Below are 13,901 nucleotides of genomic sequence, written 5' to 3'. Positions count from 1 at the left end.
TCCCAAGTTTAGCTTTTTTTTATTCGGAAAAGTGAATTGGACATTTGGACCCCTCGTTGGGTCGTGAGTCCCGATAAGGGATGGCAATGGATTCAGATCCTAGGATCCAGATGCTACAGACCGGATATGGATCGCAATATCTTAGATCCAGTGGATAAGAATAATGGATATGGATCGTATGGAGACCTGGCAAAACGGGCCAATTCGGGTCGGGTTCCGGTCGGGCCAATTCGGATCTCTCATTGATTTCAGGTTAATTCGGGTCGGGACGGGTCATTTCGGGTTTTGGGTCTGTTTCAGGTTTGTTCGTCGGGTCTGTTCGGGTTGTTTCGAGTCGGCTCATTTTCGGCTCAATGAATAATAGAGAAAGAGTCATTTCAAATTTTTTCAGTTCAATTAGAATTATATTTTGTTGGGTCATTTTCGGGTCGAGTTATTTACAAGTCAAGAAGCTCGGGTCATGTACGGGTCGGGTCAATTCGGGTTTTCGGGTCACATTCGGGTGATGTTGTTCGGGTCATTTCGAGTCTCGGGTCAGTCATTTCGGGTCGGGTTGCTTTTGCCAGGTCTACGTATGGTCAAGATCCAGATCCTACCCTTAGATCCATTTTTATTTCATTTCTTTAACAATAAGTTAAGTTAAACAAATAATAAAACTATATGCTTTATTTTTTAAATATTTTTTCATAAATCAAACCATGATTTTTTCTGATTAATATTTTTCGGTTTAAATTTTTTTTTAGTGTTATTGTAATTTCATAAAACTTTATTTCTATGTTTTAAAATTTTAGCTTTATTATTTGTATTTACTAATAGAGAAAAATATTACTCCCTCTTATTCGGAATAACTGTTCCATTTGGACAATGGACAATGACACGAAAATTAAGGAATGCAGTTAAAATAATGAAAAGTATTGTATATGGTTAAGAATATAGGAGTTAAATAATAAAAAATATTGAATATGATGGTTTAGGGGTGGTAAATAAAGAAAAGAATCAAGTGTAGAAAAGTCAAAAAAACATGTCCAAATATGACAAATAGGACAGTTATGTGAATAGACGAAAATGACAAATGAGACAGTTATTTTGAAGAGGAGGAAGTATGTTACATCCCAATAAAATCTAAAAATTAATATTTTCGTATTTTAAAACAAGTTCTTTTTACTATCCTGATCGAGTCAAGATCCTAAAAATCAGATATGAATATGAGAATTTCAGATCCTATAGTATAAACCGGATAATTTTATCCAAATCTTATCCATTTTCATGCCTAATCCTGATTACTCGTTTAAGAGATTTTGTAAGAGCACTTGTGAGGGAAAACCCACGGGCCACAGTTATAAATGATCGACACCCTAATTTTTAACAAAAAAAATCCCGTTTTGTAAGTTGGGAGTAGAAACGATGACTAAATGAGAAAGTAAGTAATTGTAGTAGGAGCAATGGAGATGGAAATTTACTCATACCACAACTAAAATTGCAGGGAAACAAACACAAGGAAAGAGATCATTCATAAAGACGAAGTAAATCCAATTCAGATCAAGTCCAGATTTTAATTAATGGAGGTAATTCTTTTTTTACCCCTATCTAATCTAATCTAATTCTATTGTTTCGCGGTAATTCTATTTCATTTTTCTGTTTTATTTCATTTCCGTATTGATGTTTTTGCTTGATACCTTATACTCGGATCAATTAATCATGTACACTAGTTTCAATCGGAATTTCGCGAATGATGGGAGTAATTGAATGTATGAAACATTAGAATCAGATGCCCATTGATTTGTGAGCTAAAAATCCAAGTCATGTTTACATTAGAATCAGATGCCCCATTTGTTTCTCCTTTATTTGTAGACCACTTGTCTGACATTCCATTATCCTACAATAAGTCTTGCTTCCGACGGTCTAAAATAAGACGGATCAAATGACACTATTTTTTTTATAGAATGTAACTATTTAATGACAAAATGTTATAACTAAAGTTGTCACCCTGGAAATGCTAGTAACATTTTATCGAGAAAATAGTACTCCCTCCTATTCTATATTTTCTTCCCTATTTCCTTATTCGGTTATTCGGGTTTTCTTCCCTATTTCCTTTTTTTTGGGATGATTTGTGTGGTCCAAATTCAATGACATGTGGGGTAGTGTGTTTTATGTGGTCCAAATTCACTTTGTTATTTCTTGTGTAAAAATGAAAGGGGAAGAAAATACTCCGTATAGGATAGGAGGGAGTAACATTTTTATCGTAAAATGGCTACATTTAGTCCTTACGGAAATTTAAAAAGTAGTACAATTTCGAAGAATCCGAGCGCGTATAAGTTCTTTCAAAATCTCATTCACATAATGTGAATAAAGTATGGAAATGACAGGAGAAATTTTGGAACTTGCAAGAGTGCTGTTAAAAGTAAAACGTGTGTTGCCAAATAATTGTACTCAACATTTACTTATTCGTTTCAAATTCTTTTTATATAATCTTCCATTTACAAACATCATACAACAAAATTCAGACATATCTTTCAAGTTTCACAATCATGGACCTGTCAACAACCTTGTCTTTAGTTCAAACTATACTTACTGCCATCCAAACTTTGGGTTTGATGCAATCAGTTTGTTCCATTTTTAACTGCAAATCCGAACTTGATGACCTCCAAAACACTGTCGAAAATGTCCGAGCTGTTCTTGAGGATGCTGATGCCAAGAAGGACTTGCTCAGCAGCCAGGAGAAGAATTACATTCAAGAGCTCAAAGATGCTGTTTATGACGCCGATGATGTCTTAGACGAGTTCCTAACCCTTGCCAAGCAGAAACAACTCAGAAGCAACAAGGTGACTTCCTTTTTTTCTCGGTTTAAGCTTCTTACTCACAAACTCTCTAGTAAAGTCAAAATGGTTAACGACAAGTTAAACAAAATTGCCACTAAGAGTGCTATGTATAGTTTTAAGATTGATTGTAAGCCTGTGAAATTTACAAAGGAGGAGACTTCTTCTTTTTTGTATGATAAAATCATCGGGAGGGAGGAAGACGTGGAGAAGATTATAGGTGTCTTGTTGGGTTCTGCTAGTGTTGATCACCCAAATGTTTCTTTGCTTTCCATTGTGGGGATGGGAGGTTTGGGAAAAACCGCGCTTGCCCAACTTGTGTATAAGGATCCTAGGGTCAGTGAGGCATTCCAAATCAAGAGGTGGACTTGCATTGCTGATCAGGATCAAGATCAGTGGAGCTTGAAAGGGTTTTTAGGGAAGGTGGTGGAAGGATCATCCATTAATGATAAAACGTCTTTGGAAGGGATACAACATGAAGTTAAGCAGCAACTCGGAGGGAAAAAATACTTGCTCGTGTTAGATGATGTGTGGACTGAAAGTTATGATGATTGGCAGAAGTTCCAAGGGTATTTGAATGTAGGGGGAAGAGGGAGTTGGATAATTGTAACTACGCGCTCAAAAATAACTGCCCAAATGATTGGAGGTGATCAAGTGCATGTGTTGCAAGGTTTGTCCGAACAAGAGTCATGGCATTTGTTTGAAAGGATGGCATTTCAAGCAGAAGAAAGAGATGATGAATTAGTTAAACTCGGCAAAGGGATTGTTAAAAAGTGCACCAATGTTCCTCTTGCTATTAGAGTAGTAGGAAGTCTTCTACGTGGTCAATCCAAGTCTAAGTGGCTGTCATTTCACGACAAAGGCTTAGACTCTCTTGGTGAAAATAATGATACAATGACCTGCATATTGAAGCTAAGTTACGATCAACTTAACCCTTCCTTGAAAGCTTGTTTTGCGTACTGTTCTATCTTTCCCAAGGATTGGGAGATTAGTAAGCAAATGTTGATTAAGCTTTGGATGGCACAAGGCTACATTAACTCGGAGAATTTGGGCGAGGATTACTTTCTTATATTGCTTCAAAGGTGTTTTTTCCAAGATTTACTCGAGGATAAATTCGGGGGGATTAAGTCGTTTAAGGTACATGATCTCTTGCATGATGTTGCTGAAAAAGTAGCGGGCGAAGAGATTTGTAGGTTTAATTCTGATACTTCTAATGTGGGTAAAAGAGTTCGCCATCTCTCTCTTTTGGATGATTCTTACGGACAACATATCTTCAATAATACTCAAATTCGCACGTGCCTTTTTATTAAGGGTTTTTACGAGAAGTGTAGAGTGGACCAATTATTAGCAAGTAAATCAATACCGAAATGGACATGCTTAAGGTCTTTAGATTTGAGTCATTCAAAGGCCGAAAGTTTACCAAAATCAATAGGTCAGTTGTTGCATCTAAGGAGTTTAGACCTCTCATCCAGTAGGAATCTAAAATCTCTTCCCAAATCAATAACAAAGCTGGTTAATCTACAGACTTTACTATTACATTCTTGCACGAACTTACAACAATTGCCAAATGGTGTGAGCAAGTTAGTTGATCTAAGCACCTTAAATATAGCCGAATGTGATGCGCTGAATCGTATGCCGGCGGGCATAAGTATGTTGACCTCTCTGCACACTTTATGCCAATTTGTGGTGGGTGTGAGACCTATTTCAACTACAGAGCAATGTTTTTATGGGTTGGAAGATCTAAAGCACCTGAACAAATTGAAAGGGGATTTGAAGATTGAAATAGCAGTACTTACAAATGCAAAATTTGTGAAGGAAGAACAAGGCGGGGGAGGCTATTTAAAGAGTAAGGAACAGCTAGAGAAGATTGTTATTAGCTTTAGACGCGGGGATGAGTATGGACGCAAGGAGTCTGAGCAAGCATTGCTGGAAGAGATGCAGCCTCATCGTGATGTCAAGGCATTGGAGTTGAATGGATATCATGGTGAGACATTACCGAGATGGCCAGCGAGGGTAGGTAACTCGGCACTGTTTGACCTCCCCAATCTTGTCAATTTGAAGATCCGAAATTGCAGTGAGCTGCTCTATCTGCCTTGGCAAATTGGGAAACTGCCCCACCTTAAGACGCTAGAGATTTCAGGATTGTTGAATATGGAGTATGTGGCGGACTCAGAAGCACTTGTCTCTGCTGAAGGATCATCATTCTTTCCCAGCCTCGACGAGCTTAATATTTGTGATTTGCCTAAGTTAAAAGGATGGTGGCGGAGATTCGAGTCAGGGTCGCACGTGGTCAACAGTAGGCGCAGCCGAGAAGCAGATGTAGAGTGGGAATCATCTCTTTGTTTTCCTCTACTAAAGAATCTCAGTATAAAATATTGCGACAAGATGATGTTTGTTCCTTTATGTCCACAACTCGAATGTCTAGTAATATATGATTCCATAAGAGAAATGAGATGCACACCTCGTCACTACCCGCCGTTTTCATATCCGAGGTTGAAGTCACTTGAAATCAACAACTTCGAGCGGCTGAAATCAATGTCAGTCGAGTACTCTGAGTTTTCGACCTGTTTACTGTCTTCCCTACGAACTCTACGCATTGCAAATTGGCCGAGCCTTTTAAACGTGGGAGGATGGTTGGAGCATGTTTGTGCCTTGGAGTGTTTGCATATACAAGAATGTCCAAAAGTGGAGTTGGGTGGGATGTCATGGCATAACTTTGCCGGTAACCTTCAAATCTTGAGTTTGACTGGATTTGTAGAGATGGAGGAATTGCCAGAGGGGATACAGTACTGCACTTCCCTCCAATTTCTTCACATTGGGTTGTGTCCCAAACTAAAATTTCTGCCGAAATGGATGCCCAAACTCACCTCTCTCCAGGAACTTGAAATTAGTCTGTGTTCCGTGAGTCTCAAGGAAAGATGCCAACAACCGAATGGGGAGGACTGGCCCCTCATCCAACACATCTCAGATGTTTGCGTGTGGTAGAGAATAGTACTGTGAACTCTATCTTTTTTTTTTATTAGTGAATATGTTTCCTGAGACAACAATATTAGAATCTTACCAGGCTACCAGCTCCAGTTTTGTTGTGATCTGTGTGTACCCAAAATTGATTTTTTAGATTATACTGTATCATAGCTACGATTAATATGAATTTCATTATATCTCTGCTTTATATATGAGATTTGTCACAGCTGCAAGAATGGAAGCATTCATCTTATCGGATCCACAGGTGACCAGTATCGTTTCAAATATGCATTGCGTGGCTTACATTCTTACTTCTTCCTATCTCAGGATTTTTTATACTGATCCTGGGACTCTTCTGTTTTGAAGTTCAACTGTGGACAGTTGATTTTCGCGGCTATACTGATCATGGGACTCTTCTGTTTTGTTTTGAAGTTCAACTGCACAAGAAGGCAAATATAGGCTAGATAAGTAGTCAGCCACACGCCCACACCTTAGAAAACTGGTGATACTGGTCATGGTGGTTTGGCCTTAACTTGTATGAAAATTGTTTCGGTCTATTTATTTGTTTCGTTTTTTTATTTTGTTTTTTCGCAACATCATTATTAATGCATAATAATAACATAAACAACATACTAAAAGTCTCTTATGATACTGTCTTATGTAAATACTCCTTAAAGTAGATGTCGATAAAAGAAAATGGGTGATCATCACAATTTATAGTAAAATGGTAGACGAAGGAAAACTAAAGCTTAAAAGAATTAAAGTCTCTTTTGAATCCGTTTCACATATATATTTTGTGAGAAAAGCTATATATAAACAATAAATAATAGTTGATCGATTAATTGTATAATGTATATTGGATAATGAAAAGTATAAATTAATATTACAATTACTCTTATGTGAAACTGACTCATACCAAGAATTATGAAGAAATAATCTTATCTTTATTAATTCAGAAGACAATACTCAATCCAGGGCGTGTCACGTCATTAATTTAACCTTTTTTTTTTTGAAAATACATGTTATGGTGGGAGCCGTTAGTGTGAATGTATTTATTTCTTCGTAATTAAATTTATACAAACATGCGACAAATTCCGTCTTAGAACAAATACTATGAAATAATACTATGAAATAATTTTATACATTCCGAATAAATGAAATTAATGGCATATAAGCGGAATGAATTACAAATCGGAATAAATGAAACTAATTACAAATAAATGAATTACATAATTTAAAAAAAATAATAATAATAAAATTACATAATTACGAGAAAGAATTACATTTAATTACGGAATTGAATTACATATAATGCGAATAAATTACATGCATAATTTTTAAAAACTAGATAGTGAGATATATTTTTTTAAAAAAATATCCTTTGTTATTTCCTCTTAAACCATTGCATGTGAACACGTATTTGTAATAAGTTTAAACATTAATTATGTAGATCGCTGATTTAGACCAACTAGATAAGTACAATAGAAATGCAAAAAAAAAAAAAAAATACATCCAAAAACATTAATACCGGCCTAAATATATACCCGTGCAATTTTGCACGGGTTTAAAACTAGTTACCTTTAAAACGAAATATATGATGGAACATCATATGTACTAGTGAAGGAAAAAAAAATCGTGATTATAGGTGCACAAATAAAAATAAATTTAAAAAATGTTAAGAATATAAGAAACACAAGTTAGAAGAAGAAGAAAAAAAAAAAAAATTAAGACGGAGGTATTGTGGATAATATCCCAAATTCAAATCCCCCTTATATCTATAGCCTATAGAGTCTATTGTAATGTAAAATAAAATTAAAGGATAAAAAAGTTCTCAACTAACTTGTCTTTCACTTACTAGCTTTTTATTACGGTTAGAGCCACAAGTAGAGGTGACAATCGGGTCGGCTTTGGGTCGGGTCACGTCGAATCGGGTCATATCGGGTTCGGATCATATTGGGTCAACATACCCTTTTGGGTCGAGTCGGGTTGGGTTCGTGTCGGGTCATTTCGGGTCAAATGACGTATCGGGTCAGGCCGGGTTTGGATCGGGTCATTATCGGGTCTGGTAACTTAATCGCATTACTACAGTTTTTTACCATTAAATTTAGTTTTTAACCAATTATTTGGTTTAATTACTTCATTACTAAGTCAAACATATCAATCTAAACAAAAAATCACTTTCATTTTGATCAAAATTACGCTTAATAATTTTCGTGTCATCAATTTAATCGTGTCACCACCGGGTCAGGTCAATATCGGGCCGGGTTTGGGCTGGGTTCGGGTCGTTGATGATCTGGTCGTGTCGGGTTACGGATCGTCATCGGTCGGGTCGATTTCGAGTTGCAATATTTTCGGGTCCTGTCAGATCGGATTTGCTCGGGTGCGAATCGGGTCACTCGGGTCGGATCAGACTTATCAGCTCTAATTACGGCTATGGTTTACTTCTCTATTGTCAAAACTTCCACACAACACAAGCTTGTTAAAATTTTGGTCAAAAAAATTACTTTTACTTTTGTTCGATAAACTAAGCTAAATGGATAGTCTTCGGACTTCGGGCATACAAAATTTTCGGGTTCACCTATATACGTGACCCGTGAATCCGTGATCAGAGATTAATTCACTATTGTCGATGATTTACCTAATTTAATTTGGGAAGTTGGAGATGGAAAATTACTCGTGGACTTGTGGTCATGATCATGCCATCAAAAAAGTGCAGGGAATCAAAAACAAGGAAAGAGAGATCATTTCATAAAGACGAAGTAAATCCAGTTAAGATCATGTCCAGAATTTAATTACTGTGGTAATTCTTTTCCCCTTATCTAATTTTATTGTTTTGCCGTCTTCATTCATTTCTCTAATTTCGGTACTTTTTTTTGACTATTTTGCCCCTCTTATTTCGTTTACGGCTTTACCTCATTACTGTGGTAATTCTTTTCCCCTTATCTTTACTGATTGTGAAGTTGTGAACAAGTCTAAAAATGATGAGTTAGTCTTGCTTGTGACGGGCCACAAGCTTGTGACCTCTCACAAAAAGGGAGAGGGGACAAGGTGGGCACCCCCATGTGCTTCCCACTTGCCTCTCAATGGACATTTTGTGAGAGAAAACGGTATCCGTCACAAGCTTGTGACGGATATCGCCCGTGAGATTTTGTGAAAAATGAAAGGAGGAATTTCCGACACCATTATTCATGTTGCAAGACATGCAAGTTCATTATTGTACGTTTGGTCGGTTATTGTGGTGTAAAAGTATAAAGTGTGTCTGTCAAATAATTGTACTCAACAATTACTTAAGCCATCTCAGCTGGAATCCAAACTTTGGGTTGATTATCGGATAAACTACTTTTATCAAATAAGCTAGTTAAAATCTCATCCGAAAATGAGTCTTTGGCTCCGTTTGACACGACAGTTTAGGTAGGTTATTTGACCAAAATTTCAGCTACCTGATTTTTTTTGCACGTGTTTGACAAGTAGCTTATTTGGTCAAATAAGTTATCTCAAATGAAATGCTACCTAGAGTAGCATTTGTGATTTTAGGTGCCTAAAATAAATTATCTTCAATTTATTACCCTTTCAATCTATAATATTAAATAATTATCATATTCTTTTACGTCATTTTACCAAAAATCAACTATCTTTCAGCTAGTTTGCCAAACATTTTTTTTATAATCGATTTATCTTATCAACTCGCATTTCTTTTTAAATTACCTTATCGATTACCTTTTTAGATTTGATTAGCTTTTGATTTGAGTTTTTTTTTTGAGTTTTTAACTTTTTTAATTAATTTTACCAAACAGAACCTTTGTATTTTCAAATTACCTCTTAACGAGACCCGTGACAAGGAAATTCTCTATTAATGATGATGGACACCTCAATTTACAAAAAAAAAAAATACTTTCTTAATTAATTTTGGAAGTAGATACCAATGTGGCGATGACAAATGAGGAGTAAAAGTTGTATAGGAGCAATTGAGTTGGAAATTTACTCATACCACGTAATAAATTACAGGGAGACAAAAACAAGGAAGAAGATCAATTGAGATCAAGTCAAGACTTTAATTACTGTGGTAATTCTTTTACCCTTATCTAATTTTATTGTTTTGCCGTTTACATTTCACTCATTTTGCTACGTTTTTGACTATTTTACCCTTTTTATTTCGTTTTACCTAAACTTCTGTTGTCGTAGTACTGGTAATTTACTTTATGCTACTTTATATCCTTTTGATCAATTCACTGTCTTTAATCATATACATTAGTTTCACTGAAATTTCTAAATCAAATTGAATGTATGAAACACGAGCAAGTACCTTTAATCATGTATTGTACTCAGCAATTACTTCTGCTTCATATATCTTGGATCTCAATTGCTACTATATTACTTAATTCATACTATTATTGACGTTTTTTAACTTCAAAAGTGCATTTGGAACCATGCGACAACCAAAACATAAATGGTAGATACCGGACTGTTGTCATCCAGTCTATTCATCACTCCGGCCTTGAAAATCACTTCTTAGTTACGAAAAGTGGTATGAGTGTATGACCCTATAACCGGACCGATTAAAGGAAACTAATAATTGCACTTGACTGTTACAATTACTTCATAAATCTGACATCTCAACTGCTACTTCATTATTAATTCATCTCAAATTCATCCTTTTTTTACAAACATCATTCAACAAAATTCAGAAATAGAATTCAATTCCTAGTCATGGATTTGTCAACAACATTGTCTTTAGTTCAAACTATACTTACTGCTATCCAAACTTTGGGTCTGATTCAGGGCTCCTCCATTTTTAACTGCGATTCCGAGCTTGGTGATCTTAAAGACACAGTCGAACATGTCAGAGCTGTTCTTATGGACGCTGATGCCAAGCAGGACTCGCTTAACTTCCAGGAGCAGAAGTATGTCCAAGACCTTAGAGATGCTGTTTACGACGCCGATGATGTGTTAGATGAGTTCCTAACCCTAGTTAAGCAAAAGCAACTCAAAAACAACAAGGTGACTTCCTTCTTTTCTCGTTTTAAGATTCTTACACACAATCTCTCTAGTAAAGTTAAAACAGTTAATGATAAGTTGGATAAAATTGCCTCTAAAATTGAGAAGTTTAGTTTTAAGATTGAGTGTAAGCCTGTGAAATTTACAAAGGAGGAGACATCTTCTTTTATATGTGATGATGAAATCATTGGGAGGGAAGAAGATGTGGAGAAGATTGTAGGTGTGTTGTTGGGTTCTCATAATGTAGATCACCCAAATGTTTCTTTGCTTTCCATTATGGGTATGGGAGGTTTGGGAAAAACCGCTCTTGCCAAACTTGTGTATAACCATCCTAGGATCACTGAGGCATTCCCACTAAAGAGGTGGACATGCATTGCTGATCAGGATCAAAAACAATTGGACTTAAAAGGGCATTTAGGAAAGGTTGTTAAAGGATCATCTGTTGGTGATGAAACGACTTTGGAGGACATACATCATGAAGTTAAGAGGCAATTGGGAGGGCAAAAGTATTTACTCGTGTTAGATGACGTGTGGACTGAAAGTTATGAGGAATGGCAGAAGTTCGAAGGGTATTTGAAGGTAGGAGGAAGGGGGAGTTGGATAATTGTAACTACGCGCTCGAATATAACTGCCCAAATGATCGGACGTGATGGAGTGCATGTGTTGCAAGGTTTGTCAGAACCGAAGTGCTGGGATTTGTTTGAAAGGATGGCGTTTCAAGCAGAAGCAAGAGATGATCAATTGGTTAAACTTGGCAAAACGATTGTTAAAAAGTGTACCAATGTCCCGCTTGCTATTAGAGTAGTAGGTAGTCTTTTGCGTGGTCAATCCAAGTCTAAATGGCTATCATTCCACGACAAAGGGTTAAACTCTCTTGGTGAAAGTAATGAAACAATGACCTCCATATTGAAGCTAAGTTACGATCAACTTGACCCTTCATTGAAGGCTTGTTTTGCGTACTGTGCTATCTTTCCCAAGGATTGGGAGATTAGTAAGCAAATATTGATTGACTTTGGATGGCACATGGTTACATTAACTCGAGAATTTGGGCGAGGACTACTTTCTTATATTGCTTGAGAGGTGTTTTTTTCAAGATATATACGAGGATGAATTTTGGGGAATTGAGTCGTTTAAGATACATGATCTCTTGCATGATATTCTTTGAAAAGGTAGCGGTGAAGAAATTTGTAGGTTCAATTCGATAGATCTAATGTGGGTAAAAGAGTTCGCCATCTCTCTCTCGTGGGTAAGTCTTACGCACAACATATCTTCAATAATACTCAAATTCGTACGTGCCTTTTTATTAAGGATATTAACACGGCGAGTAGAGTGAACCAATTACTAGCAAGTAAATCAATACCAAAATGGAGATGCTTAAGGTCATTAGATTTGAGTTATTCAAAGGCCAAAAGTTTACCAAAATCAATAGGTCAACTGTTGCATCTGAGGAGTTTAGACCTTTCATTCAGTCGCCATCTAAAAGTTCTTCCTAAATCAATAACTGAGCTAGTAAATCTCCAAACTTTGAATTTGAGTCTTGCACTAGTTTAAAACAACCGCGATGATGTGAGCAAGCTAGTTGATCTATCTACCTTAGATATAGTTATTTTGTGATGCATCGAGATATGTGCCAATGCCGGCAGCATAGGTATGTTGACCAATCTACAAACTCTCGCCAATTTGTGGTTGGTGCTCGACCAAGTTCAACTTCAAAGCAATGTTTTAATGGGTTGGATGAGCTACAACACCTGAACAAATTAAAAGGGAGTTTAGAAATTCAAATAGCAGTACTTAAAAATGCAAAATTTGTTAAGGAAGAACATGGCGGCGGAGCCTATTTAAGGAGTAAGGAACATCTACATACGATTATTTTTAATTTTAAATGTGGAGAGGAGTATGGAAGCAAGGAGTCCGATCAAGCATTCTTTGGAAGAGATGCAGCCGCATCATGATCTCAAGAAATTGGAGGTGAGAGGGTATCAGGGTGAGACAATACCGAGATGGCCAGGGAGAGGAGATAACTCGGCGTTGTTTGATCTCCCTAATCTTGTCACTTTGGAGATCGAAGATTGCAGTAATCTGCTTTATCTGCCTGTGCAAATTGGGATTCTTCCCCACCTCAAAACGCTAACTATTTCAAATTTGTTGAATGTGAAGTACGTGGCGGATGCGGACTATGAAAAACTTGTCTCGGGTGAAGGATCGTCTTTTTTTGCCAGCCTTGAAAAGCTCTATATTTCTGGGTTGCCTGAGTTAAAAGGGTGGTGCCGGAGATCAGAATCGAGCTCGCATGTGGTCAACCCTAATGAAGGTGGGAGTATCCAAGAAGCACAACTAGCATGGGTATCATCTCCATGTTTTCCTCTACTTAAGAATCTCACCCTAACTCAATGCGAAAAAATGATGTTTATTCCTTTATGCCCGCGACTCCAACATCTCAGAATAGATGATTCCAAGAGACGTCTGGTGTTGGAAAATTACCATCTGCCGTCATCGTCAGCCTCATATTCCATATTGAAAAGGCTGCTAATCAGCAACTTGGGGTGGCTGAAATCAATGCCAATGGAGTACTCTCAGTTCCTTACAGAGATAGTTATATTCCGTGAGAAGAGATCGGAGAGCTTGGGAGAAGTAAAAGAGTTATTTCCAGCTAGTTTATTGTCTTCCCTGCGAGGCCTACACATCGTAGATTGCCCAAAACTTAAGAGCGTGGGAGGATGGTTGGATCATCTTTCTACCTTGGAGACTTTGTATGTACAAGAGTGTCCAAAAGCGGTGTTGGGTGGGATGAGCATCCCATGGCATAGCCTTGCTGGCAGCCTTCAATCCTTGTTTTTGATTGAATTTCAAGAGATGGAGGAATTGCCAGAGGGGATACAGTACTGCACTTCCCTCCGATCTCTTTACATTGTGAGTTGGCCCAAACTGAAAATCCTGCCAAAATGGATGCCCAAACTCACGTCTCTCCAGAATTTCGAGCTGTTGAAGTGTTCCGAGAGTCTAAAGGAAAGATGCCAACAACCGAATGGGGAGGACTGGCCCCTCATCCGACACATCTCAGTACTTGAAGTTATGTCGTCTACCATGGTAGAGAATAGGTTTATGAGACGGTTTAGATATTATTGA

General features: G+C 37.1%; 2 protein-coding genes across 5 annotated transcripts; both read left to right on the top strand.

Annotated features, from left to right (window-relative positions):
* Positions 1–1,274: 1,274 nt before the first annotated feature.
* LOC141611171 (putative disease resistance protein RGA3) lies at positions 1,275–11,886 on the top strand. Of its 4 annotated transcripts, XM_074429639.1 has the most exons (3): positions 8,244–8,580; positions 9,786–9,843; positions 10,560–11,886. In XM_074429639.1, the coding sequence occupies exon 3, from the start codon at positions 10,635–10,637 to the stop codon at positions 11,850–11,852; it is 1,218 nt and encodes a 405-aa protein (XP_074285740.1). In that variant the 5' UTR covers positions 8,244–8,580; positions 9,786–9,843; positions 10,560–10,634; the 3' UTR covers positions 11,853–11,886. The 4 variants fall into 4 exon arrangements, with proteins under 4 accessions (XP_074285739.1, XP_074285740.1, XP_074285741.1 ...); XM_074429638.1 differs by lacking the exons at positions 8,244–8,580; positions 9,786–9,843 and adding an exon at positions 1,275–1,565; XM_074429640.1 differs by lacking the exon at positions 9,786–9,843.
* Positions 11,887–12,671: 785 nt separating this feature from the next.
* LOC141612980 (uncharacterized) lies at positions 12,672–13,901 on the top strand. The gene has a single exon (XM_074431725.1). It carries the CDS (start codon positions 12,672–12,674, stop codon positions 13,899–13,901), a length of 1,230 nt encoding a protein of 409 aa, XP_074287826.1.

This window comes from Silene latifolia, chromosome 11 (genome assembly GCF_048544455.1).
Source record: "Silene latifolia isolate original U9 population chromosome 11, ASM4854445v1, whole genome shotgun sequence".
Classification (NCBI taxonomy): Eukaryota; Viridiplantae; Streptophyta; class Magnoliopsida; order Caryophyllales; family Caryophyllaceae; genus Silene; species Silene latifolia.
Note: the sequence above shows the minus strand (reverse complement) of the source record. Positions and strands in the feature narration are given on the sequence as shown.

Bases quoted from the DNA above. Each gene is read 5' to 3' on its own strand.
- LOC141612980 (XM_074431725.1), top strand. From the start codon at position 12,672: ATGGAAGCAAGGAGTCCGATCAAGCATTCTTTGGAAGAGATGCAGCCG.